Below are 27,835 nucleotides of genomic sequence, written 5' to 3'. Positions count from 1 at the left end.
CTAAACCGTAATAGTTTCTTGTTCTCTCTTGTTGAAAGAATTCTGAATACTATTTGGAGTCACCATTTCAGAAAAACGTCTCTGATTGTACTGCGACAAGCTCCCATCTTTTGCTATGTATCTGCAATCACAAAAAGACAGAGAAAGGAAGACTTAGAAAATGTGTTTGCATATTGCTAAACATTCCCTCTCACTGCATTCTTCATAAAGTTACAGCCATTGGCCTCAGAGAGTATTAATAACCTGCAATATTCCACAGTATTAAATGTTGTAAGACCATTAGAGCAGTGGTGACGAATCTTCCTGTGAGTATTAAATCTTACTTTCTGGATATATGTAATGTGTTGAAAGACAAACCCCTACAGCAGCTGTAAGAAGGGTATGTTCTGACTCTTGCCTCCTTTCAGCCTTCCTTGGACACACACAGTTGCTTCAGCTAACTAGTTGCAAAACTAACCCACACATTGTGGAAAACTGCTACGAGCACGCTGAATGCATTCAAGCACGTCAGGCCCTGTGGTGCATGGAGACCTAACTCTGCTGATGCTGGAGGTTCGGCTTTCAAGTCTAGAAAAAACACATGCTGCCACCATGACATGCCTGCTTGAGTTGACTAGTCCTTGTGGAAAAGTCTACTCAGATGGGGATCAGAAAATATGCTGGGGACTCTGTGGAGGGGAACGATTTATGCTAGATTTCTGATATTCTTCTAACCTTTTACAGACAGAAGCACTACACATAATCTTACGCCTACAACCTAAGTTTGTGAAGCCCCTCTGCTGCAAAACACTTAATCAAAAGCAGGGTCTACACATAACTGACCACAGAATCTTACGTTCATTTGCTCTCTAAACGTAAAATATTTTCTTCTGACCTAAATATCCCTTTTGAAATCTCCAAAGCAACTTGCTGAAAAGCTGCAATCTGTCTCTCTAAAATCAAACTAAATTCAGTACTATCTTATATGAACTATAATGGCAAGGCAAACACATTTCCATACAACTCATGGTGAAAATGGATTTCTGTTTTCTGGGTAGCAGGGACAACTAGTTTAAACACAAAACAAAACACAAACAAGCATACAAAACCTTTCTTCCTATGCAAAAGCTGAACAATGCTGCCAGGATTTAATTGCACTAAAGGACTTTGAAACCTGATTTCAACTTGGGATCACCTGAAAATCAAAATACAATAAAAACACATAAATAAAACCTGATATATAAAAATAGTATTTCTATTTGAAGATGAAGAAACCGTATTTCTTCTGTTCTATACCCTATACAATCCTGCTGTATTCAAAATGCTTAAAAGAGGTATAAAGGATTTTGCCCCTCATACCATGGAAGTTCTATGTGATAAAAATACAGTGTGGAAGTGGTTGACTGCTGCCTGGTCTATCTGATACTGCTGACACTTTTGACAGGAACATTTATTAGACCATGTTAACAGTAGACAAGAGACTCCCTCTAATACCCATAATTGTCTTCTGGAGACTGACCGTATATTGTAGACATGTCAAATAAAGCAGCTATAAAAACATTCACCACAGGCAATCACTTGCTACTTTCTGAGACATTATTACAGTCATGGCTTGAGAATGATCAAAGAAAGAAAAAAAGAGGTCACCATTTTGAAAACAGCAAGAATGAGATCACATCCAACATGAAAAGCATGTGGAGGTGAACTGGGGTAGTCTGACTCCAAATACCAAAAAGAACCTCTCCTCTCTTCACCCCTCCACTACAGTCTAGCATGGCCTGTGACCACTGAAATAAGCAGGACTTTTACAATTTATTTTACAAAGGGAAGGAACTGAATGTTAAACATCTCTCTTTTATGGGCATCACTAACTAATGTTGGGAAGAGATTCCCAGCATTCCTAATAGTTTTACATAGCAGTTTCATAGTGGACTATGCTATTCCATCTTAAGTCAGTAAACACTGTCTTCCTCTAGAAGTAGCCCCAGATAAAGTAATACAGGACTTTTGGAATTTTGCCTGCAGGGGAGCATACCACTCAGCACAGAAAAAGGGTGGTAAGACATGATCTACATGGGTATGATTATACTTGCTATTGGTTTACTACACACCATTCTTCAAAAAAGTCAGGGGATTCCATCCTGGTCTGGAAAGTCTCTATTAGCACAGAAGAAGAACCTTGTTCTTGCTATCCACTAAAAACTAAGAAACTTCATTCACTATGAACTACACCAGCTGTAACACCTGTAGAAAGTAAAAGGAAGTAACAGATGTGTTTTCCTTTCTTAGATCACAATGCTCTTGAAATCTGGAAGTCTGTTGATGATCTTTGCTAAGATGTATTTCCCTTTTTATTTGTCTCTGACATTTACAAGCAAGTTGGTATTGCATTAGGCTGTTCTGAGTTCAGCTTTGCCCTAGATCATTATGAATATCAAGAAATCAGGATATAAAGCACAAAATCATAAAGGAGAGAGGGGAAATAAATAGTTTTTAAGCTATTCTGAAGCTACTGGTGGAAAGGTTAGATTGGTTCTTTGACTCTGTCAGAAGCTCTTTGTGCTAAAAAAGGAAAACGGTTTTTCAGCAGTTCTGAGGTGTTCAGCTCTTTTGAAACCAACAAGAGTTAGACACCTAAATACTTAAAGTGGTCCATAATCTTAACAAGCCCTGTATGGAAGAGCCAGAGTAACTAAAGATTATTAACTTGCTTCATATGGTAGCCACAACAGTGTTGTGGGGATATGATGATTTCAGAGTCACAGGGTCCTGGGCTGCATCAGTGAGGGGCATGGCATGATTTTGCCTCACCCATTTTAAACAACTATTTTTGTAGAGCAAATAGCCATTTCATAAGTCTGCCAATACCACTTTGGAAACACAACATTACGCGTTCTTCTTCTGGGAATTTTTCACTTTGACATTCATGGAACTCTTTCCAAACACACGCAGATCAATCAATCCATCAAAAAAAAAAAAAAGTCATGTAAGCCAGTACTTAGCAAGCGTAGCTGAAAAAAAAATAATTTTCAGTGTAGAAATAATCCACATTTAGAAATCATGATTTACCTCAGTGTTAAGGTACCTTCCCAATCCATACCTTACAATGTTCCAGAAAAATTCTAAAACATCAAAAGCATTTCAGATTAGCGTGATAATAATATGGTGGGATCCAACCCCAACTGTTCCATATTTTTTAAGCCAATGGAATGTCATGCTAATTGTTATTGTTGTTATTGCTGCTAATTGTTGAACATGTTAATTGTTCTTTAACTAAATAAATGCAATTAGGCTCTTCCCTGTAATGTTTCTGAACAAGCTGAGAAATATACCTCATACCTACCCATGCGTTTGTGCAATTACTGATGGGTTTGTTGATGGAAAATTAGAATTTGCCGGGTGGGTTGCTGACCAATGAACCTTGCCAGTGTATCCAGGGATATTTGGAGTGCTAAAGGAAAAAAGGCAAAGGGGGGTGGGGGGAACAAAGAGTACATTAAATGACTGTAGGCTTGAAATATGACTTACAGATCAGATCTAAAATAGCTAGTGTTCAACAAAGATGAACAAGGTAAAAACTCTTCGTAATATAATGAGTAGTCCTTAAATTTATTAACTGGCATAGCTTCTTTAAGGTCAGTATAACAACTTTTTAATGAGCTAGCTGATGATCTGACCAAAATCTTTGGTTAGACTTGACAAAAGTAAGTTCTTTAGTGACTTTTTTTTTTCTTTTTTTTTTTTTTCAGTTGTTTATGTTGAATATCTGTATAATACTCCTGATGACAAGCAAAATTTAATCTTAAAGAACAAATCAGGTCAAGGGGCTTTCAAGGAAAATCTTATTTTAAATTACGATACAGATTTAGCTCATATTTAGGTTCCAGCTCCAAACATGGAATTCAGGTAGCAGGGCCAACAAGTGTGATTCCCCATGACATAAGCTACAAATTATTTCCTAAATGATTCTAAAGTTGTCTAAATTTCCTCTAGAATTTATTAAGAATGTATTTACCTGTGTATGTATTATTAACGCTTAAGAAACATCAAGTGAAATTCCAGCTTGAGTACTCCAGTGAACTGAGAGACTATGTGTCACATGTTCAAAAACTAATGCCTTTTGTTAATTCTGATGCTAGGCTTTAATGTGAAACTAAAAAAGGAATTTCCTTAGACAGAGGAAAGAATTCTACTTATCTAAGAGAGCACAACAGAAAATTTTTATAGCAATTGACGGAAGATTAAGGTGAAGGAGAGACAGACAAAAATAAAGAAAAACAAATGAGGGTACTAATATTAGTTCAATGGGAAAATACATGAAGATAAAAATAAAACAATTTAAATCCCCAGTACAACAGCTTCTTTGCAGCACAAACTTATTTGGAGAGTATCACCAGTCCCATTCTCTATTGACAGCACAAAATAGGACACTGCTGAATTTTACATATATCCAGACTGCCCATACACATAGCTCGTGACAAGCTGTTTTATCCACTGAATGAACTAAATACTTTAGGTTGTAAACCTGCACTAGTCTTTGTGGGTCTTCAGACTGCATGAATGATAAATGTGCTCCTTTAAAATAATCTCCAAGATATGTTTTGGTTCCCCTGTACTCTGAGTAAAAATAAACAGTTCCTTTAATTATGAAGTGTACAGAACTATTAGTTTCAGTAGTTTCAGTACAGCTGATCAGCTACTTCTCTGCAACTAAGGTCAGCACAGGATGCAAAGCCAGACGTAAATGAGAGATGTGCTTCACCAGAAAATTCACTGACTTGTGTAGTAGGAAACTTGCCTCTCAAATTCCTAACCAGAATAGCAGAAGTAATGACAAAATGCTGTATCTACCTACAACAGTTATAACAAAGGACTATGGGTGAGCTGTACTTGCCACAGGAACATTTGAGGTATATGTTGTAGTCTTTGTACCCACAGTTAGCAGAAAGACCACCTAGTTCTTTGCCTCATTTTGGAAGAGCCTTGCACTAACCCAGACATTCACACAGTGCTTTATTCCCTGGGCTGTGTGACACATGACCACCCAGAGAAGATGGTTCTGTAGAACCAGTGCATCAACTTTTTAGGACTTGGGAAGCTGTTACCTATAGGGAATAGTCTAGTAGCTGGCTGAACGAGTAACAAGTCTGCTGTCTGTCTTGATAGTAGCCATGCAGGGGAAACAAGTATGCCTGAATGTATAATACAGCCATAGAACATATTTTCATAACTGGAAAAAATGGCTTGCAGACAAATTTGCTTTTTCATGTTGAAGTAGACAATTGTCAAGATATGTGCAGACGAAGCAACTCTGTGTAGAAAACTTCATCTGCATATGCAGAGATTCCACTCACGTAATAACTATACAACTGTGTAGATACTAAAATACATCATGCACTGTGAGGCATCCGATTGATAAAAAATCTTCTGATCTTCAAAGCCTGTGAAACTAGAAGAAAAGAGAAAACCACCACAAATGGTCAACTTATTAAAAAATCAAGCCTGAGAGATGACCTAAGCTGAAGGTTTCTTCCAGACTGTCTATTAGAATGGGTTGACAGAAGTTGGTAATTTCATAACAAGTGGCAAGGATGTAGTTCTGAAATAGAAGAGAGATGGGCAGAGAGAAGCTAAACCCACCAGGATAGTAAGAAACCTTACATCACAGTAAAGCAGCTGCTCTCCTGGGAGCCTGCAAAGAAGATGCAAAAATGTGCTGTGGTTACGTATGTGATAAAGCAGAAGAAATTGAGGTTAAAAAAAATACCCCTTTGGTATTTTGTTTTTGGATTGTGCTGTCTATCTCTGCGTGTTTTCTCTAATGAACTGCTAAACCAGACTGTTGCTGCCAAAGAAAATGCTAAGTGCCAGGCTACCACTGGGCAACATACAAAACACCTCTGTGGTTTTGCTGTCGTCATCAAGCTTTCTTTCTGTAACCATGACATCTCTCTTGTTCATCCACTTCCTTGTTATCATGCTAGCAGCTCTTAGTCTCAACAAAAGAAACATACAGTGTTGATAGTTGAATCTGTGCAAGCTGTAAGGTTTTTCAGGTGGAATGTAGTGATTCTGAGTGTCTCTGCTTTGGGTTCCTCTGTTTCATAGGTCTACCTCAGGATGTCTTTGAAGATTTTTATTTCCTGGTAGTGTTCAGGAAAAAACAGTGTGGACTTCAGTTGGACACCCACACTGCTATTTAGAGCTGTTTGAGAGCTACCTTAAGATATCTGAGATAAATCCCTGTAGCACAGGACCTGTGGGAGACCCATACTGTTCTGAAGCAAGAGCTGGAAGTGATACTCCGGGTGTCTCCAGGGCATTGGATGCCCAGGTTTGCCACATAAATCCCATGTAAGCTGTTTTTATCGGAGCAAAATCCAGATTCCTCCAAATAATTTGTATTTCTTGAAAATCTTGGATGTAGCACTTCAGCTTGAGCGACTGAGCTGTCCAAGTTTTCTGTGCAAAAAATTTGTCTAGTGAAAACAATCCAGTAGATTCTTACCTTGCACTTATAAGCAAAGAGTTCCTAACATTTTACTCTTTTTCAGAAACACTGTTTTATAAATCTCACAGAACCAAACCACCAGATTAAGTCATTAACTAGTGCCTTCGGTTAATGCAATTATAACGCAAGCCTCTCAGGTCTCAGTCACAGTACATAAGACTTGCAACTGGCATCCATCTCAAGCTTCCCTTCCAGGAAAACTGATGCGTGACACATTTGTGGCCTTTCTTTTACTCCATGATCCTATTTGCCAAGGAGAATAACCCCTGGTAGAAAAATGTCAGATGTAATGCTATGTCAGAAAGCTCAATACATTCAGTCTCTTGCGATGGGAAAGAACATACCTGAGAGAACTTGTGAAGTCAAACAATGGTTTGCAAAGCAAAGAATGGGATCAACAGGATTTTTGAATTGAGCATTTGAGGTTGCAGTTCATACCCTTCTCCTCCAACCATCAAAGCAGGACAGGAAATGGGTATTACAAATAGATTTGGGGTTTCTAAAAGGATATAACCATCAAAATGGCCATTCCTCAGAAATATTCTGAATCATATAGAACTGGAGCATTTTGTTTCTATAATTTCAAGCAGTCTTATTCTGCTTTCGAGTTTTTCAATCCCTCTTTTTAGTCAGGGGCAATATTTTTCAGAAACAAGAAAGCATTTCAAGTTAGCTATAAATCTCATTTGGAAAATATCAAAGTAGGATATTCCAGCATCCCCCACCCTCACTCCCCGAATTACTCAAACTGAAAAAATCTCTAAAAAGGAAGACATGGCAGACAAACTGTCAGTTTCTGAAGAAAAGATTCAGTGTGGGAAAGCTCTTAGGCAGCCCATGAAAATGACTATGCAAGGTGCAAGGAAGCAGAGGGTCCTGTCCTTAGCTAATTGTGGCCTGTGAGATTTCTGTGGTAACCTGAAATGATAAGGGATGCGTGCATACAGTCAGTTGGAAGCGGACTACACTGAAGACATATGACTGAAGTCACTACAGACATACTGACGTGATAGTAGCATTTTGCCCAATGTGCTTGAGAAACCAGGAATAAAGGCTAGTTTCAAGGAATAGCTTTGTCAAGAAGTGCAGGACTTGAAACACTTAGGACTTTTTCTTCTTAGAAACTGTATGTGTTAAGTTACCATTTCAATCAACTGCTTCCAGAAATGGATTTTGGTCCTCTCTCAGACAAAGACAACTGTGGCCTTGGACAAGTTGATTCAGCCTCCTCAGTCTCCATCTTTCAAAAACTAATATTATAATTTACCTTATGGCATTTAATTAGCTGATGCTTCTCAACTGCTGCTAAGTAAAAACCACTTTGTTAGAATGTGCATGTATTGTGTAAGCACTGCCATCTACTGAGTATTGAAAGCTGATGAATTACTACTAGCAAGTTTTAAAATGCTAATGTTTCACAGATTTTTACTTAATTCCGGAGGCAGAGACTTTTAATGTGGAACTAGAAAACATAATCTTGGTCCTAACTCCTTTGTCGAATTTGAAGAGGTAGGCTGCAGTAAGTACCACAGTAAGAAATCAGGAAGTTGCTGTGCTGTAACACAAAAGGCATGCAAAAGAGCAAAAAATGAGGCAGATACAACACTTGATTGATATGAACTGCTGCTGTGTAAGCTGGAATGCACTAAATGTGCTACACATTAAATCCACACTAAGTTCAGCTAACTGACTGAGGGTGTAAGGAAGTTCTAACAATGCCAAGGAGGAGAGTTACTTGTGTCTGTCAGACTGAGCATTTACCAGTGCCCTGCCCATGAATGCTACAGAGGAAATCCCCATTACCAGCGTAGGAGGCTCTTTTTCCATTGACCCTTAAAACACCTGCAGAACTAAAATACCACATAGAGCACAACCTTCTTTCAGCAGCTGACTGGGGAAGAGGTCAGAAAAGGAAAAAGCTGATGACTAGAAGTGGAGGAGTATCATACAAAATTACATACTATCAAGGTGATTAAGAAATGAGAACAGCAGATAATTATGTTGGGAATCCATATCATGCAGTAAAACCAGTTTCTGCATGGCTTTCAAAATTATTAGGTTCAAAATACACTTCTGAATAAGGAACATTTTTTTTTTTTTTTCAAAGTACTTGTTAATAACAAGAAAGAATGATTCGGGTCATTACTTATTTTCACTTATTAATAACATGGAGTTTTTCAAAAGTGCCCAGAGAATTGAGCAGTCTGAGCATTACTGCAAGTCACTGTAGCTGTGCTGCAAAGTTTCCTCCCCTGTATAACTTGCCCAAGGAAGCTGAAAATACATCATTTCCTCAGAATTCAGACCATCCTCCTCTCTCGATACCCATTTAGGTTGGAACAGCAGTTACGAGCAGGGGATCAGATTTTTAGAAGTGCTCAGCACCTAAAAGCTTCATTGTGGTGTTTGTGGCCAGATTTTCACAGCTTAGCAATCAACATGCACCCAGAATGTGAGCTCTTTCAGAATTCTTGTTTTAATCTGTGGTTGCAGAGCTGTTTTTGAAAGCCTGGCTGGCTGCACAAAATATACTCCTTAGCTCCCAGTTGCTTCCCTACCTAGAATATGGTTAGCTAGGTGACATATAAAACCAAATGCAGTATTCAACTTCCACAAATTAATATATATTAAAAACAAATAATTAATAATCAAATCAGTAAGAAACAAAGGAAAAATAACGAAGGAAACAGACAGTATCAGTTCAGACTCCAAAGTCTTCTAAAACATATCACAGAGGTCTCAGTTCTGCTAAATACATGAAGAGATACTCAATGCTATCCCTATTCAGGAAATATTTTTAAGCAGATGCCTTTATCTCATTTATTTCAATGGAATTTAAAATTTATGGCTTTGAAAAAAAAAAAAAAAAAAGAAAAGAAAGCAAAAGAAAGAGTTACAAACTCTTTAGGAAGGACAGACAGGGAAGTGGGATCGGGGTGTTGCCCTCTATGTCAACAACCAGCTGGAGTGCATGGAGCTCTCCCTGGAGATGGATGAGGAGCCAACAGAGAGCTTATGGGTTAAAATTAAGGGGAAGAAAGGCCAAGGTGACATCATGTTGGGGGTTTGCTACAGGTCACCTGAGCAGGAGGATAATATAGATGAGGCACTACATAGACAGATAGGAGCAGCTTCACATTCACAAGCCATGGTACTCATGGGAGACTTGAACCACCCTGACATCTGTTGGAAGAACGACTCTGCAAAACACAAACAATCCAGAAGGTTCCTAGAGTGCAAGGATGATAACTTCCTTTTCCAAGTAATTGAGGAACCAACAAGGAGAGGTGCTGTGCTGGACCTTGTCCTCACCAACAAGGAAGGCCTAGTGAGGGATGTTAAGCTCAAGGGCAGCTTAGGTTGTAGTGACCACAAAATGGTGGAATTCAAGATCCTTGGGGCAGAAAGGAGGGCTCACAGCAAGCTTACTAACCTTGACTTCAGAAGGGCAGATTTCAGCCTCTTCAGGGATCTGCTGAAGAGAGTGTCTTGGGATAACATCCTGGAGGATAGAGGGACCCATGAAAGCTGGCTGGTATTTAAGGATCACCTTCTCCAGGTCCAAGAGTGTTGCATCCCAACTAAGAGGAAGTCAAGCAGAAACTTGAGGAGGACAGTGTGGATGAGTAAGCAGCTTGAAGAAAAGTTCAAGCTTAAGAAGGAAGCATACAGGAGGTGGAAGCTAGAGCAGGTATCCTGGGAGGATTAGAGAGAGGTTGTCTGAGCAGCTAGGGATCAGGTGAGGAAAGCCAAATAACTGCTAGAATTAAATTTTGCCAGGGATGTAAGATTCTGTGATTCTGTGAAAAGCTTCTTTAGGTATGTTAGGGAGAAAAGGACATCCAAGGAGATTGTAGGCCCTCTCCTGAAGGAAACGGGCAAGGCAGCAACACAGGATATTGAGAAGGCTGAGGTCCTCAATGACTTCTTTGCTTCAGTCTTCTCTGGCAAGTGCTCCAGCCTCAACACAAAGGCCACAACAGGTGAAAGCAGGGACTGGGAGAATTAATTACCCCCCACCATAGGTGTAGAGCAGATTCATGACCATCTAAAGAACCTGAAGGTGCATAAATCTATGGGACCTGATGGGATTCACCCACGGGTCCTGAGGGAGCTGGTGGATGCAATTGCTAAGCCTGTGTCCTTCATGTTTAAGAGGTCATGGAAGTCTGGTGAGGTTCCAGCTGATTGGAAAAAAAGGGAACATAGCCCCTATTTTTAAAAAGGGTAAAAAGGAAGACCCAGGGAACTACAAGCCGGTCAGTCTCACCTCTGTGCCTGGCAAGATCATGGAGCAGATCCTCCTGGAAAGTCTGCTAAGGCACACAGAAAATAAAGAGGTGATTGGTGACAGCCAACATGGCTTCACTAAGGGCAAGCCATGCCTGACCAATCTGGTGGCCTTAAACAGCAAGGCTGCAGAGATGGTGGATGGTGGCAGAGCTACTGATGTAATCTACCTGGATTTGTGCAAGGCATTTGACACTGTCCCACATGACATCCTGGACTCCAAACTGGCAAGGCATGGATTTGACAGATGGACCACTTGGTGGATAAGAAATGGGATGCATGGCTGCACCCAGAGAGTTGTGGTAAATGGCTCAATGTCCACATGGAGGCAGGTGACAAGTGGTGTCCCCCAGGGGTCAGTACTGGGACCAGTGCTGTTTAACATCTTTGTTGCGGACATGGACAGTGGGATTGAGTGTATCCTCAGCAAGTTTGCTGATGATACCAAGCTGTGTGGAGTAGTTGACACCTTAGAGGGAAGGGATGGATGCCATCCAGAGGGACCTTGACAGGCTGGAGAGGTGGGCCAGTGCCAACCTCATGAAGTTCAACAAGGCCAAGTGCAAGGTCCTGCACCTGGGTGGGCACAACCCCAGGCACAAATACAGGCTGGGGGAAGAATGGCTGGAGCGCAGTCCTGAGGAAAATGACGTGGGGGTGGTAGTTGATGAGAAGCTCAACATGAGCCGCCAGTGTGTGCTGGAGCCCAGAGAGGAACTGCATCCTGGGCTGCATCAAAAGAAGCGTGGCCAGCAGGGCCAGGGAGGTTATGCTCCTCTACTCTGCTCTGTTGAGACCCCACCTGGAGTACTGTGTACAGTTCAGGTACCCTCAGCACAAGAAAGACATGGAGCTGTTGGAAAGGGTCCAGAGAAGAGCCACCAATATGAACAAAGAACCTCTGCTATGAAGACAGGCTGAGAGAATTGGGGCTGTTCAGCCTGGAGAAGAAAAGGCTCTTGGGAGACCTTATAGGAGCCTGTAGAAGAGAAGGCTCTTGGGATACCTTACAGCAGCCTTCCAGTACTTGAAAGGGGGCCTACAGGAAAGCTAGGGAGGGGCTTTTCATCAGAGAAGATAGTGATAGGACAAGGGGTAATGGTTTTAAACAGAGAGAGGGGAGATTTAGGTTAGATATTAAGAAGAAATTCTTCACTATAAGGGTGGTGAGGAACTGGAATGGGTTGCCCAGGGAGGTTGTTGATGCTCCATCCTGGAGGTTTTTAAGGCCAGGTTGGACGAGGTTTTGTGCAACCTAATCTAGTGATAGGGTTCCCTGCTCATGGCAGGGGGGGTTGGAACTTGGTGATCTTTAAGGTCCCTCCCAACCTTAATCATTCTATGATTCTATGGTAAATACAAGAAGAGAGTTTAAAGCAGACATACAAGCAGAGAAAGCAGGAAAAAAACTCAGAAGAAAAATAAAATACGCACACAAAAATCAGTACATTTAAAAATATGACAAAAGCCACTTGATCCACTGGAAAATTGTTGTCCAGTATACCTAACAAAATTACACAAGCATGTGTAACAAAAACAAAAAGAAAGCACCAAAGCATTAAATCTGGAAACTCACTAGTTAGTGGCACAAAAGGATAAGCCGGCAACTCCCGTGCTCTGACAATGTAGTCCACTTGATGGAGCACTGAGCTATAAACTGAGATCACAACAAGTTTCCTAAAAGATTTTTGGAGATCTGTTGGTGAAACAGAACTGAATTGGAAAGAGATTCAGAGTGTTCTTTAACAACAACATCGTAATGATCTGACTGGTCTTTTTTTTTCAAAAATAATCTTGTATGTTGTCCTTCAAAAAGAAATTATAGAAATTATCGGCAAACATTGCAACATAGCCAAGGATGAAAGAGGGGAAGGTCTTCATCCTAAAACAGATTCAGGAGTACATACACAAACCCAGGATATTACTCTACAAGGCTGGAACAGACCTCAAAAGATTGTGTACTTGATCCCTTTTCCCCAAGACAGGCTTTAATGAAAGCCTGGAAAAGACTGAGAGGAACTGAATTACCATCCAGGATCTCTGGGCAAAAGGAAAGATGGAGAGTCTGATGTGAGAAAAGCACTTCCATAGCTCCCTTATGGACATGCTCACTGATCATGCTAGATTGCCACCATATCACGAACATAGTTTTGATTAATAAGTTCAGACTCATAAATTTAGCACCTCTAGATGAGTCACAACACTTAAGACACGTGGTAAAGGCTTCCATAGCAATTCCATGTCTGAACCACAGCAAAAAACTGGATTAAAAATTACTTAGCTCCTAAGTCTTCACTTATGTCACAGCCTAACTTTTAAGAACTACAACCATCATTTTGTGCTAATTATTATTTTTTTTAACCAAGATTCAACAAGGCATAATTTCAATAGTTTAAAGCTTAGATCTTGTTTTGTTTTGTTTTGTTTTTAAAAAAGGCTAGGGCTCAGGATACATAACATTTAGTTCCTAACAGTGCTACAGATTCCCAATGGGATTGGGCAAACCGCTTGATCCCATGGAACATGGATTCCCATCTGTAAAACAAATTGCATTGTAAGGACCCCAGAGTATTACCTAGAGTGCTGGGTACATGCATAACAGCTTTTCACAACACTGAACTTATGCTAGGGCTTTTAGGCTCAACTGTAGCAGAAGTCATGACTTTTATCTTTTTTTCTAATTCCTTAAGAAAAAAGAAGAAAAACAGAAGATGGTTTCCTGTTCTGCCAAAAGGAAGAGAGGGTGGGCGCAAGGGTAACATACAAAACATGCCCAGGTTCACCACTCTTCCTGTTTGTCTCTGCAAAATTACATGACAGATGACTCTTAGCTAGTTTCAGCTTTGCTGATAATTTGAATGGCAACCACTTTCTTGCATGGTCTGGGGAAGAATAGTCTCTCACTCTGGAGTAATGCCTGAGCACCGACACTATTGCCCAAGTGCTAGAGGCAGGAAGTGCAACTGCTAGTCCATGAAAGAGTGAAAGTGACTGTCTACAAAGAGATTTTTACAATTATAAAGTATATTTAGGTTTCTAAATCCAAAGCATATATCTAAGTTCTCAAGGATTTTGGTGGGAGTCTAGCAGCCTTAATACATTTATGTATCTTTCCAGAACTAGTGGCAAACACAGAAAGTGAAAAAAAAAAATTTAGTGGGTCACTTTTATGTCTTTCTGACCTTCTTCTTTCTTCTGCTTAAAATCATAGCAATCTTGATGTCTGGCAATCACAGCGACTAAATATGCTTGATAAAGAACTTAACAGACTTTTCCAGGAGGAACTAGGTTTTTCACAGCTTTGAAATGTCAGAATCTTTTAGGTCTCAGAGATATTTGCCAGAAATCAATTAAACCCATGGCCTCACTTACTAAAAACCAGACAAATGACATGGAGAATACTGTAGAAGGTAATGCAGGACTTTTTGCTCAAACTTAAAAATCCACCATGATACCATATATATACTTCAAATAGTTCCAGACAACATGTCTGTCTGCAGCAACCTCTTTTGTTTTACCACTTCTAGTTCTTGCCTTTAGGTTGTTACTTCTACCGTTTTACTTGCTCAAAAGTTTTCAATTAAATGCTTAATACCAGCTCAAGCTGCTAAAGACAACTTTAGGAAAGGCTTAAATTGAAATCCTTTGCATGTCAAAGTTTGATCTAGCTAAAAAGTCAGGAGGTGTTTCTACTGGCATTCAGGGCGCTTTTGCAAACACAAAGGCCATCTAGTGGCTAAAGTTAAAAATCACACATTTTTAACACGGTAATATTCATGTCACACTTGGGTAGCGACCCATCAAAGAATGGTGTATGTACTTCTACCCAACAGGCCTGTTGCGAAGACTAAAGAACAGGAAATGTTTTAAGTATGTATGCATATCATAGTTTGAAAAGAAACACCGTTTTTTGGAAGTAAGGATTCTATTCAGAATGGTATCAACAGAAATGCTAAAAGAGCATGCTAAGCTCAGAAATTACTCTTTTATGTTCTCCCCACTTGAGCCTTGAATGTAACACAAATTTATTTTCTACTGCTGGGCATTTACATAAATGCCTGTGTTAGGTAGTCTCAGAATCATTAGGAACCACAAGTCAGGTGTTTTGGGGTATGATCTAGCAGATTCAATCAGACTAGCTTCATATGCAGTCTTTTTCAATTGAGAAAAAGGAAAAGGTGTCTCTGAGTTCTTAAAATTTGGTTGTGCAATTACTCTAGCAAGGTTAAGAGCAGGAGAGAGAGTATACTCTGATTTTTATCCCAGCCTAGGTCAGTCTGCTGATAGTGAGGAGTTTATTACACCAAGACGGTATATTGCGCTGCTGTTACCCCAGGCAGCTTTTCCTTCCCAGGATGGGCACACTAAGTGTAGCTTTTGGACCAACAGACAGTGACTGTCACTTCATTATGACCACTCAGCACTAGATGGATGGCAGGATCATTTGGGCCCTGGGCAACTCTAATCAACATTTCTGGTTGAAAAGCTTGATGCCTGGTGTTAGGAGTACAGTTTCCCTGACAATGTAACACTACTGTGACACAATAAAGCATCTGGCCATAATGTTCTATGAGAAATTAATACTTGGTCAAAACAGGTTGCATTTAAGCTTACCATAACATAAGCAGCTGGATAAAATCTGTTACACCATCATCTCAATAGACATCTTTCTGCTACTTTTTATCAGCTTCCTTGACTAATTCTATTTAGGCTGGATGGTCCCTTAGATTTATACAAACCTACACTGACCACTGTAGGCAGTTACCACTGTAGTTACCATTTACTACTGACTCAGTTATTAAAAAAGACTCTTGGAGTTCAACCTTGAATCTGAAAGCCCTGCTTCATGTGTTAACAGACCTCTTTCAAATCGTTATAAAGAGTAAGGCACATTGCCTCCATTTTTTTTTCATTCTTTTGGCCAAAGGCAAGATTTTCAACTGCTTTTTCCCCTTTCACAAGTAACAACTACTCAAAAGGCAGCATAAAAATCATACTAGTAAGAGAAACATACTATGCAGTGCTTGTGTAGCGAGGCTTTGAAGTTCTCACATGGTTAAGTAGGATTAAGTCTGCGTCAGCATTGTCAATGTCTTCAAAATCTACTGCACCAACACAGCCACTGTTTGGATAGAAAGGAAATCAAAGATATGTACATTATTTATAAGACAGCTGGTGGAGGCTGCTGAACCATATACTACATGCTCCAATTTTTAAATTATTTATTAAAATGGTCCTCAAGAAAACAACATGCCCTGTGTGTTTGCCATGTACCAAGATGAAATCAATCATCTGCTGAACTTGCAGCACAGAAAAAATCACAGCCCTAGTACATACATGCGGAAAGGAGCCCTAGGAAGAATGGGAAAAAGATAAGAAATATGTTATCTCTTGCCCTTCTGGCTATGCCCATAATCAGGTTGGGACGTTTTTCCAAAGAGAACATAATGGATCCTGATTTCTAGTTTACAGATAAAAGGCTGGAGTCACTCACATGCAGAGGAGACTCAGCACACACTCTTCCTTGGCACCAGAAACAAATCTAAGATTAGATAACTTAGGCCAGCTGTAACTCTTGCATCAGAAAATGAGAGATGGGATTGCTTAGCTTTAATAAAAAAATGCAGAAAGTAGAAACAAACCAGGGACATTGTACTTACGTATACAAAGGGATATGACCAGTCCGAGAGCTTTGGCTTACACTGTTAAAAACAGAACAGATCAATCACATTTTTTTTCACCAGACAGAATATTCTGATAGAATATTTATGAGGTCTCAAAAGAGAGGTGGTGACAAGTCAAAAGTTTTGCTTGTGGAATGATGCAGTGCTCATTTGAATTTGGTAAAAGACCGTGGTAAATTATTAGATTGGCATAAATGCTAAATGGCCCAGTTCAGCAGGCAGAATCTTGTCTTTTAATCTTCATCCTCAGATACTGGGACTTCAGTCAACTTCCTAAGAAAGTATATGCAAGTTTTCTTTAAAAATGAACTGCTTCTCTCCTTGTAACACTTCTTTAATTCAGTTCTTGAGAACAGAGGAAAATTTAACATCAGGTCTGAATTCCTCTCTTGATCTGTCTCTGCTCTCACTGTCCATATGTATATTCCTTTGAAGGAGTAACATTCAAGGTACCATAATGACAGTGTTTTCTAGCTGCCTCCCACCCTGCAGAGGTACCTGTCTTTCCCATGGTATGCTTGACTGTGCCCAGTAGCACACCTGTCCATAGAGTGCCCAAGCAAACCTGCTGGCTCATGGCCTGAGAAGGAGGCAAATCTAGCTTTCCTATCTTGCTTTGACCTACCTTTCTTTCCCCATCACTACCTGGCTCTTATCTGAGACCTTTGGAACTCCTGTCACCCTTTACTGGGCTCATCTAAAATGCTCCATTCTGAGATTGATTTGGATTCTACAGGCAGCAGATAAAACCTTGAGTTTGTACATGTGTATGATTACCAGTGTTTTCATAAATGCCAGGTCTCAATGAAAACATCAGGTCTATGCAGTCACATCAATAATCTACTTCACACATATCTTCTTTTCTGCTTCCAAATTTAGCCTTCTGAAATAATTAACTGCACACAGACTTCAGGAATGAAGTGTTCAGAGGACCCTAATATTCACATTAAAAATGAAACTTACAAATTAATAGGTCTCTGTGGAGAGGTAAATGATCTTCTTTGAAATCTGTCCCAGAAGCCTCCAACAAGCTAAAATGATAACCAGATGCTTCTTGTAAGGCAACATTACCAAATTAATTTGGCTTAGTAGATTTTCATGCAGCAATCAGAAACAATTGCAGGACTAAATTTCAGTTTATTAACAATAATAATTATTACAGTTAATAATCACAACTAACTTAACATGAGATTTGTTATGCTACATCATCATTCCTAGCAACCAATTTTTCATCAACATCTCTACCCTCTCTTTTGGTACTGTGCATGTGTAACTTCTTCTATACCAATTTACAGGGGGGGTGGAGGAGGAGGTAAAAAATATTAAATTATTAGAAATGATTACTGGAGTGTGCTGATGGCTTTAAATGCTGGGTTTTATTTGAAAATATTGCTGTGGGTTTATGCATATGAGCCCCACAAAATTTAGACTACATTTCTTTCACAAAACCTAAAAACAGTTGGCAAGAAATTGTTCACTGACTTGGCTTATTTCAGGTTCAGGATTGTATCTCCTTTTTGTGAAACACTGGGAAACAGGATCAGCCAACTCTTCCACTGTTGATTCTGGAGGCTGGATTTTGGAAGGTAATATATCATCCCAAGGAACTTCTTCGTAAGCTCTAGATCAGCAATAAAAAAGAAGACAAAAAATTCCTGTATAATCATTAGTGAATTACATCAGTAGCTAGATAATAAGGAATTATGTGACAAAGGATGTAGAAAATAACAAAGGTGTATATTTAAAGAAAAACAAAAAGCCTGGAATTATATGTTGCTTCTTGAGGAACAATTAGTTACAGTACAATTTCACAGGCTTACCTTCTTTAAAACTTTCTCACTTACTAATTGAAAGAGATAGCTTATCTTCCAATAAGCTTACAGTAATGATGGGTATTCTTTTGTCTAAATTTGAATAATCAGTTAAGTGAGACGAGACATGGAGATCAGACACCAGTCATATCATGCCTGTGACAGGCATTGAAGACAGATGTACAGGATGCCCTTTTGGAAACTCTGGTTTCTCTTCACTACCTATAGAGGAAGTGGAGATGAAAGGCACAGACTGGATGCAAGCTTTTAGATAACTAAAACTCAATAGATGAATCCTATGCTAAATGCTGTTAAAACATAAGAATTACCCTGAGCTAGAACAATGCTTTGCAGTCTTATATGTCCGGCTCCCTTAAAGTGCATAGTAGCACAAAGATGAAAAAAAGAAGCAAAGTACAAGCAAAAACTGTTTTTAAAAGCAACTGTGTCTCACTTTTGAGTACTGGACTTGTAGAAATAGTTCCTTGCTTTTTCTTCTCTCCGCCTTGCAGAAGGATCACTTGATTCCTAAGAGAAATAAAACACATAGCAGAAAGCAATGCTATCAGCGCATGTGATACTATGATTACTTGTTTAAAGAGCAAACAGTACGTATATGCATTTTCCCAGTCTGCTATCCTCTTTTGCATCAGAATGTGAAACATGCCATTTCTCATACTTCACCAGCCAGCAGTGGAGATCAAGAATGGATCTACTTCTGAGGAGTTTTACTCAGGAAGGAAAATTTAATATACTGAATATAAGTTTAAAAACTATGTCCTTGCCTCTCTTACTCCTCAGGAATGTAGCTTTTCATTTGTTCTATTTTTTATAAAATGGCATAGCAAACACATTTTGCAGTCCCACAAATATGCTTGATGTGTTTGTATGATATTCATTGCTACAAATTGTGTCCCTCAGAGTTCAGTTCTAGGCTCAGTTCTATTAAATGTATCTATCAACAATCTGGATGCAGGATTTCAATGCACCATCAAGAGGTTTGCTGCTGATGCCGAAATGGGAGGTGCTGTTGACTTTCGTGAAGGACAAGAGGCCTTGCAGAGGGATCTAGAGAGATTGGAGCATTGGGCTATGATTAACAGGATGACATTTAAAAAGTTGAAATGCTGGATTCTGTATCTGGGATGGAGTAATGCTGGGTACAAGTATGATTTGAGAGTGGAGTGGCTGAGAGCAATCCTGCAGAAAGGGATCTGGGGATGCTGGGTGACAGCAGGCTCATTATGAGTCTAGCAGTGTGTCCTGGCAGCCACAAGGGCAAATAACATCCCGGAGTGCATCACACACAGCATGACCAGCTGGTCAAAAGAGGGGATTATCCCAGTGTATTCAGCATTGGTTGGGCCTCATCTTGAGTGCTGTGTGCAGTTCTGGACCCCACAATTCAAGAAGGATGTGAAGGTCCTCAAATGCATGCAGAGGAGGGCAACAAAGCTGGTAAAAGGTCTGGGGGGAGCTATGGGCTATGAGGAGCAGCTAAGGACTCTAGGTTTGTCTAGTTTGGAGAAAAGGATGCTGAGGGGCTACATCATTGCTCTCCACAACTTTGAGGGGAAAGAGAGAGAGGTGGTGACCTCTGCTTCCTGGGATCCAGTGATAGGATGTGTGGGAAGGGTTCAGAGCTGTGCCAGGCGAGGTTTATACTGGACATTACAAGCATTTATTTACCAGGAGGGTGGTCAAACACAGGAACAGGCTTCCTAGAGAGGTGGTCGATGTCTGTGTTTAAGAGGCATTTGGACAATGTCCTTAACAATATGCTTTAACTTGGTAAGCCCTGAATTGGTATCCTGGTTTGAGCCAGGATGAAGCCAACTTTCTTTTTACTGATTTTTTTTCTTCTTCTGTGAACTCTCTTTTAAGCAGCACACAAGTTTCCCAACTACTGGACTTATAACGCTTGGATGTTTATAGATACTACCGAGAGACGAAGGACACTTTGCTCTTGTTGAATCTACTGCTTTGGATACTACTGGGAGCAGAAGACTTGTATCTATAACCCTTCTATAGGGAGGAGGGGGCTAGACAGACAGCAAAGTTGGCAAACCGAAGTACTCCATTCCATATATCTACATTGCTCTCGGCAGAAATTCAGAGATCATGGATATCAAGCCCTTCTTCTTCTCCCTTCTCTTCCGTTCATGGCTGAAATCCAGGGAGGACTCCATCTACTTGTCTACTTTGATCCCTAGGCCTGTGCATTCCTGACCCTCATAACTCTCCCCTCAGCTCCTGTCTGCTCTGCTGCTCATTCCAGCAGTTCCAGGACATTTTGGAACTGCTCACAGCTCAGGAGATGCCAGGGGAATTGCTGGGTTTGCGGGGAGGCAATAGGGTTTTGCACATTTCTGAACACACTTGTAGATAATTGTATATATTTTCTTCTATTATTAGTATTTAATTAAAGCTCTCTAGTTTCATTTTCAATCCAGAAAGTCTCTTTCCTTACTCTCTTTTTCCTACCTGGCTGGGAGCTGAAGGGGATTGAGAGCATTGTTGTCACTGGTTCAATTGTTGATCCTGGGTCAAACCATGACAATTGGTTAGGCAGTTGAACTAGATGATTGTTGTAGGCCCCTTCCAACTGAAATAGTCTATTCTACTGTGTTGTTTTCTATTCTATTCTATTCTATTCTATTCTATTCTATTCTATTCTATTCTATTCTATTCTATCTAATTATGTGCAACACTTTAAGGACTATGAGTAGTTTCATCAGTGTAGAAGGATGGATGCTATTTTCAGAATGGGAATGACTTAATTAGACTAGTGCTATGGAATTGTTGACGTGTTTTGATTTGCTTACTTGTTTGTGATTTGCACCAAATAAGACAGTGCCTAAGCATAAAATTAATGAGTATTTATATAAAGCATGAGATTTTGGTATTTTTTTTATGTTCTGATATTTTTGCTCTGTCTCCAGTTACACATAACTGACTTTGGTAGTATCTGTCTCACATGATAGTCTAAATGTCTTAACCAGAGTAACACTACAAAAAGGGAAAATTATCAGAGTGATGGACACCATTAAAATCTGCTCATGTTAACATACAGCTACCTGAAATCTAGGCCTTAGCTCAATATAATTAAACAAAGAAATTTAAAAGTCCAATTTCACTGAACTACTGTAATCACTGCCACAGGCAGATGAAATGGAAATCAGACTAGAAACAAAGTAATTTAATATGCTTCCTGTCATTCCAAGAAGAGCATGAGACACTTACCTTGAGACTGGGTTCCACACAAAATGCAAAAATATGGCTTCGGTCAGGTAGACTGGGAGCAGCTTTCACTGGAGCTCTCCAACCTGAAAGAGCGAGCTTCATTTGTGTTAATAAATTTGCAGCAAACTGTGTTGTTTTAAATGAGATGAACAAAACTTATGGCTTCCCATAAAAATGGATGCACCAATGTTCAGTTACCAGTCTGAATTAAAAAGTTCCTCAAAAATACATTAAATTACATGGAAGATGAAAGTAAGTGATAAGTAATACCACAACATACATGGCTATGGTTTGGCCTACTCCACATATTGTTGTGTACAGTACTAACTATATAAAGGAAAGTATCCAAATTAGCAAACCCTAAAAGCAATAAACAAGCTGTTCCTTGACCAGAAGATGACAGATTTCCTCAAGATAGTTCTCTCTCTCCTCCATCCTCCCAACTTCATATTCCAATAATTTGAGCTCTCCCTGATGGGAAGCTCTCCCACCGAGAGGCCATTCCCTTCAGTTACTGTAGAGTCACATATGTACTCATTGCTGAGCCAGTACACACATGCTGATAACCAAGGGAGCTGCTGCCAACTAGAAAGATGTTACATGAGTTTCAGCTCCCTCAAGAAGAACACACATTTATGTCTTTCCTCTCCACAGACTTCAACTTTCAAAAATCTTGCAGGGATGCAATTATTTTTCAGATGCTTGTATCTCCATCAAATTTGGCAGAAATTGGTCAGGGGGGTTAAAAGGTATTAGGGGAGAATCAACAGATAAACAAAACAAATCACAACATACAAAGAAACAACTTGTATCTTTCAGGAATCAGGATAAACCTCACCTCACAAAATAATCCTATAAATAAGATAAGGGATATGTATGAGAACACCATTCAAATTGCTGTGCCATTAACTACTGTGCTGCTTTTGGTGACTTTGAGAAAGGTGTATTTGTAAAATGTATTTTGTTATACTATACTAAAAGAAGTAGGCAGCCACACAGCCATCACACCACTCTCTCTATCAACACGGGAAATGGACAGTTTCAGTTTATCACTTAAGCTAATCTCCTAAACTCACAAAGCAGGATTCAGTGATGGATAATGAATTTGGGGAACTTGTGGTTTAGAGTCTGTGTCAGAAACTGAAGATGCACTCATACATATTTCTCAGCTGTTTCCCAGAAGTCATGAAAGCCAGAATATCTTTTTGGTTTATTTTTAAAGGAAAAAGTGGGATTCTTATGTCATCATATAAAGACATATGCAGATAGTTTCCACAAAACCAGCAGTCTTGCAAGCTTCACTGCACCTCACTATCATTCAAAAAGTCTGCACTGTTTTTGACCTTATATATTTGTAATTAGTAGGGGTATTAGCTTTAGTGGGCCCAGTAAGAGATAATAACACCAACTGGATGGGCTGATGGATAACTCTTCCTCATTATTGTGCTTAGGTCTTTGGTTAATTATTCTACTTCTCTTTATATGTGATAAATAAATATAACCTATGAACACTACTCTCCTGTTCCTTTGAAAGAAAAGGCTAGAAATCACCCCCTGAAAACTAATTATAAATAAGCACAGAAACCATCAGTTTATATTGGGAAAATATGCTCAACAAAAGAAGCTACAGAGATAGAACAAAGTTGTTGAACAAATAAAGCATCACTCTGCTATTGGGCAAGTGAAAAGAAAGCACAGTGAAATATTTAAATGTAGGGACCATAAATAATCAAATCCTTCATGAAACCACAGCTGTTTATTCGATGGCACTCAGCCCTCAAGAGTTTATTCTGACTTTTTATGCATTATTTCCAGGTGAACTACTAGCTTATTAGGCACTGTGCCATTATATATTTAATTGTGTTATGGGTAATTATTTAACAGCACAGATATTCTTGCCCCTACTGTAGGCCATTTTGCATTCTTAGATGACTTTGTTTATATGCTACAATAGTTATCAGCTATGCATGTTATTTATGAGTGTCCTTGAATAGCTAATTTGATGGTTTTCAAGTTCCATAATGTTTTTGCTCTTTGCTTTACAAGCTGTTGCCTCTGACTAACCTTTCTTCTTTCTCTTTCTGCAGGCAGGTAAATGGTTTTATCTCACTAAGTACCTATGTTACAAACTGGGGCTGCACCAGCATTGCCTACAGTAATTTTCTATCATTATTTGAAAGGTAGGAGAGAGTGGAATCCTACTTTGACATGCCTCACACTCGATGTGCTGCTTTATTCTTGATTGTTCCTGGTTGATTACTTCTCCAGAGTAATCATTACTCAGGAGAAAATGCTTCTTGCTTCAGGAGAGGAAGCATTGGGAAGGGAATTCTTCCTATACAAAGGACATCAGAAAATGAGTATAATGCAACCAGAATTAGTTCAACATGCTTTGCTTAGTAGGTGCAAAAGACTGCTGGGGAAGTTCAGAGTAACACTGTTGACTCCCAAAACCATAGTGCTACATCTTCTTATAACAGAGAACCTCCTGTCTATTGCAGATGTTTTATATACCTCAGCTCATCCATCTCAAAGGCTTTTTCTATTGTGTATTTTTATGTTCATCCTTGAGACAGTATAGAGCATGACTGTAGAATCTGATTGCAAAATGCCTGACTGATCTCTTTCAGCACATCTTCTCCGAACAGCTTAGCTGTGGAATGTCTGAGGACTGCTATCTAGAAGGATTAGCAACTTTCTTCACACCACGTGCCTGGGGGTTGGTAGCTTCCTGAATCATATACCTGAAATCTTGAATTGGTTTATGTAGTCTCATTAAAAACAGTAGCTAAAAACTCAACTACTTTTTATATATATATTTACATATTTGTGGTTAATAGCTCAGCATTACAGGAAAACTTGTAAATGAATATTATGTTTGGAAGAATACTTGCACAGTTTTCCTTAAGAAATTTATACTGGACTGTATCTGTTCCAAGTTTTGTCCCTAAGTGAAGTTTGACTTTTTCTGACAGCTTCAGTGGAATCAGTACTTCACTCTAATAGTGAACTTGACCCAATGAAGAATCACCAGAAACCCATCAGTTTCTATCTGCTTTCTGGAACTTCTCTCCGTTTCAGAAAACTTTCTTGACTGTAACCCGGGTTATGGACTGAAAAGTCAGATTTTGTCTGTATTCATTTCAGCTGTGTCTCTATCTGCCAGAGTATCTCTATCTCTGTCTCTCCTTGCTTTTCTCTACACTGAAAAATTAATGGTTAGATAGAATTGCATTTTTCAAATCTTCTTTCCCCTTTCCTTTTACAGAGACTTGCAGAAAAAAACAGCTGATCAGTTTTGATTGGTGTCTGAGGTCTAATTTCATATGTAAACTGAGAACACCGTAACTGAGAAATAAGAGTGAAAATTATATGCGGTGAGCAAGAAAATAAAGGAAAATTATGGAGTCTATTTTTTATCCCTTGTGGTTTCTTGGGTTTTATTATGTGACTGTAGCAAACTTAAAGTGATTTAAGATGCAAAGTTTGAAGACAGAAACAAGGAACCAAAACCACTGCCTGAATTTATAGCACCTGGAGACTTCATGGTGACAATAACACAGATAAAAGTAGAGCTAAATGTGGAGTGAGATGGAACCAGGAGCTTATTTACATTTCTTTATCATGTTCTAAGATATGCCTCTCCCCACCCATGAGCAAGTTGCCTGAGTTTTCACAAAATTTTGTTCTACCTGTAATGAGCACTTCTCTATGAAAATCATTTGAATTGGCTTCATCTTTATAAAAATTCAAGCATACTCCTTATTGCTAATTAGGCCTGCCCTTAGAAGGCCTGGGTAGGTATTTCTGCTTTCCAAAATGTCAATCAGAAAACTATGAATATTAACCATCAATCTGATTTTGCTTCATGATAAAGACTGAATTTCCACTTTGATGCTATAATCAATAGAAAGTGATCAGACTCAACTTTATGTGTAATATCTTGATATAAAATAAGATGGTAATATGTACTTTGATCAACATGGGATGGCAGTCCTAAAGAACTTCTGTTCTCCAACCAACTAGACACTGGACTGGGTCTTTAAAGTGCTGCACTGCAGCTTGTTAGGAAATAGTCTGTTCTAATATTCAGGCCAAATATATTTTAAGAGGTTGCTCTTTTAGAACATCAGGGGATGGAGTTAAGAAACTGACTGTATTTATTTGTTAAGTATCACCAATTTCTTTGTTGATTAAGAAATAAAAAAAACAATAGTTTGCTTTACCTCTGAGTTCTGCCTTGACAGAAGCAGCTGGTACACTCCTGGAGTTCCACCTTCTGTTCTGGCTGGTTTCCTGCAGGAGGATCATATGCCTCTTGTGCGCAGTCTGGCCACTCTGTCCTCCGATGGGGATCCGCTGGTGAGGTTTCACATCACTGTAGTCCACCAGGGATTCAATAACTCTTCCAACATTAGGCTGCAGGTCAGCATCTGCTCCTGGACTCACAAAACCTGAGCAGGGATCCACTAAAGGCACATCAATTCGGTGAGGGAACAGAGGGCAATTTGGCCATCCTGGAATAGGGAATTGACTGAAATGAAAGTAAGAATTACTGTTTTTCTTTTCATTGCTTGGAAACCCACATCTGTTCTGAGGACCTCTTCTATCCGACACACAGGTATTCTTTAACGGACTTTGATTCTGTTGGTGATCCATCTTGTGAACCGGTTCAGCTGACAAGGTGGACTTTTTAAAGGCACTTGCCTGTGCTTCAGCTCCACGGGAAACCACAGTCGTTCTCTTCTATTGTTCCTATGTGACAGTAAATTCAGAAGATTCTACTTGCTCCTGCTTCTCCAAGTTTCTGAAATCCTAGCCAACAAACCACAGTAAAAATAGAGGGCAGAAGATCCATACATAGAAACCATAAAGAGCAAGACAGTAGTTTAAGCAGTGAATTTTTTCCTGAAAAGAGATTTATCTCGTCTGGTACAGAAAGAACACAGCCATGGAATGAGCAGAGGTTTTTTGTTCCTTGGTAACGACGGAAACAACCTCACAATGAAACATGTCCTGGTGTGAAATAGGGTTCATGCCATAACACAGTAACCTAGTCCTTCAAGTGGGCACATATAACAACTTGAAATGGCACTAACAGTTCTTACTCATCTAGCACAGGCAAAATTAAGAAGTCTTCAGTCTTGCTAAGGATTGTATAGTGTTTTCATTGAAGTATTTTAAAATAAGCTGTTGGTATCATAAATATGAACTAAATAGAAACACAGATTTAACATGAAGAAAAATTATCAAACACAACTGCAGCTACGTGCAAATACAGAAAACTAATAATTATTACTTGGAATGAATAAAGCACATTGTCATCAGATTTTTCCATGCAGCTTAACTTCCTCCAGAGTTTTGCCATTTGTTGTATCAGGTTGGCAAATCCATTAATGTAGCAGGTCAGAATATGCAGCACTCATTTCCAAATCCCAAGCTCAATGGTCTTCATTTAGCAATCTAGACAAAAGCAGTCTGATTTATAGAGGTCCTCTTTGCATGAATTCAATGTCATCTGCAAATACCTGGTACTGCAGAACAATCAAACTATGTTTATTTGGACACAATTAACATTATGGGGCATTTACTTTGTGGTCTTGTCAGGAGAAATGAGGGCACAGTGTCTGAAAATTCTCTCACATTAGTCTCACATAGATGTTAACTTCCTTGAATTCCGAACTTGCTCGTTATTAACATGAAACAAAAAATGGGTCTAACATCTATTAGGGTACAGCTTTATAGTAAGGAAAAGTTGTGTTCTGTGATGCAGAATTATGTTGATTTTTCTTTGCAGTAATTTGCTGATGGAGCAGAATATAATAAATAAAGCTTCCTTCTTTATTAAGACATTTTTCATCTATAGGTTGTAAGAACTAAAGAGGGCTAAAAAGTGAATAATGAGAATACTATATATGCAGTACCAGCACTGTAAGGCTAAGCCAACAGTGTGCAAACACAGAATCCTTTGTCTGAAACAACTCCTGTCCACTTTCTACTGCACATTCATGTTTGTGAAAAGATGCTTCCAAATTTGACTTATGCCTGTTACAAGCCTTTAAAATGTCCTACTGCTGTCTTTATTTACTGACAGTAATCTCCGTATCAAATATACTCAGTTTTACACTAGAAATAATATACAGTGTTGCAGACTAATGTTTCCCCAGCCTTCTTACCTTCTCCTGGAAAGCTTTTAGGAAGATGACAGGCAAAGACATGGAAGCCAGGTAAGGCACAGCATGGAAGACACTGCAAGGATGACTCATGTTTTGCCACATTAATTTTGCAGAATGAAATACAATTCAAGCTTCATCTTT

General features: G+C 39.3%; 1 protein-coding gene across 1 annotated transcript; it reads right to left on the bottom strand.

Moving 5' to 3' along the window:
• SPATA48 (spermatogenesis associated 48) lies at positions 1–27,784 on the bottom strand. The gene is made up of 10 exons (XM_051610263.1): positions 27,695–27,784; positions 25,745–26,264; positions 21,519–21,601; positions 18,730–18,803; positions 17,947–18,085; positions 17,428–17,495; positions 16,441–16,482; positions 15,795–15,902; positions 3,323–3,430; positions 1–121 (listed from the first exon to the last, which is right to left on the bottom strand). The coding sequence occupies exons 1-10, from the start codon at positions 27,782–27,784 to the stop codon at positions 1–3; spliced, it is 1,353 nt and encodes a 450-aa protein (XP_051466223.1).
• Between the last annotated feature and the right edge of the window lie 51 nt (positions 27,785–27,835).

This window comes from Apus apus, chromosome 2 (assembly GCF_020740795.1).
Source record: "Apus apus isolate bApuApu2 chromosome 2, bApuApu2.pri.cur, whole genome shotgun sequence".
NCBI lineage: Eukaryota > Metazoa > Chordata > Aves > Apodiformes > Apodidae > Apus > Apus apus.
This window is presented reverse-complemented; position numbering and strand designations above follow the sequence as displayed.

What these genes read in the sequence shown, in the direction of transcription:
- SPATA48 (XM_051610263.1), bottom strand. Translation starts at nt 27,784, where the DNA reads ATGAGTCATCCTTGCAGTGTCTTCCATGCTGTGCCTTACCTGGCTTCC. An exon ending in GGTCATATCCCTTTGTATAC is followed by an intron (nt 15,903 to 16,440) that starts GTAAGTACAATG and finishes CTATCCAAACAG; the next exon opens with TGGCTGTGTTGGTGCAGTAG. An exon ending in GTAATTGCACAAACGCATGG is followed by an intron (nt 122 to 3,322) that starts GTAGGTATGAGG and finishes TTGTGATTGCAG; the next exon opens with ATACATAGCAAAAGATGGGA.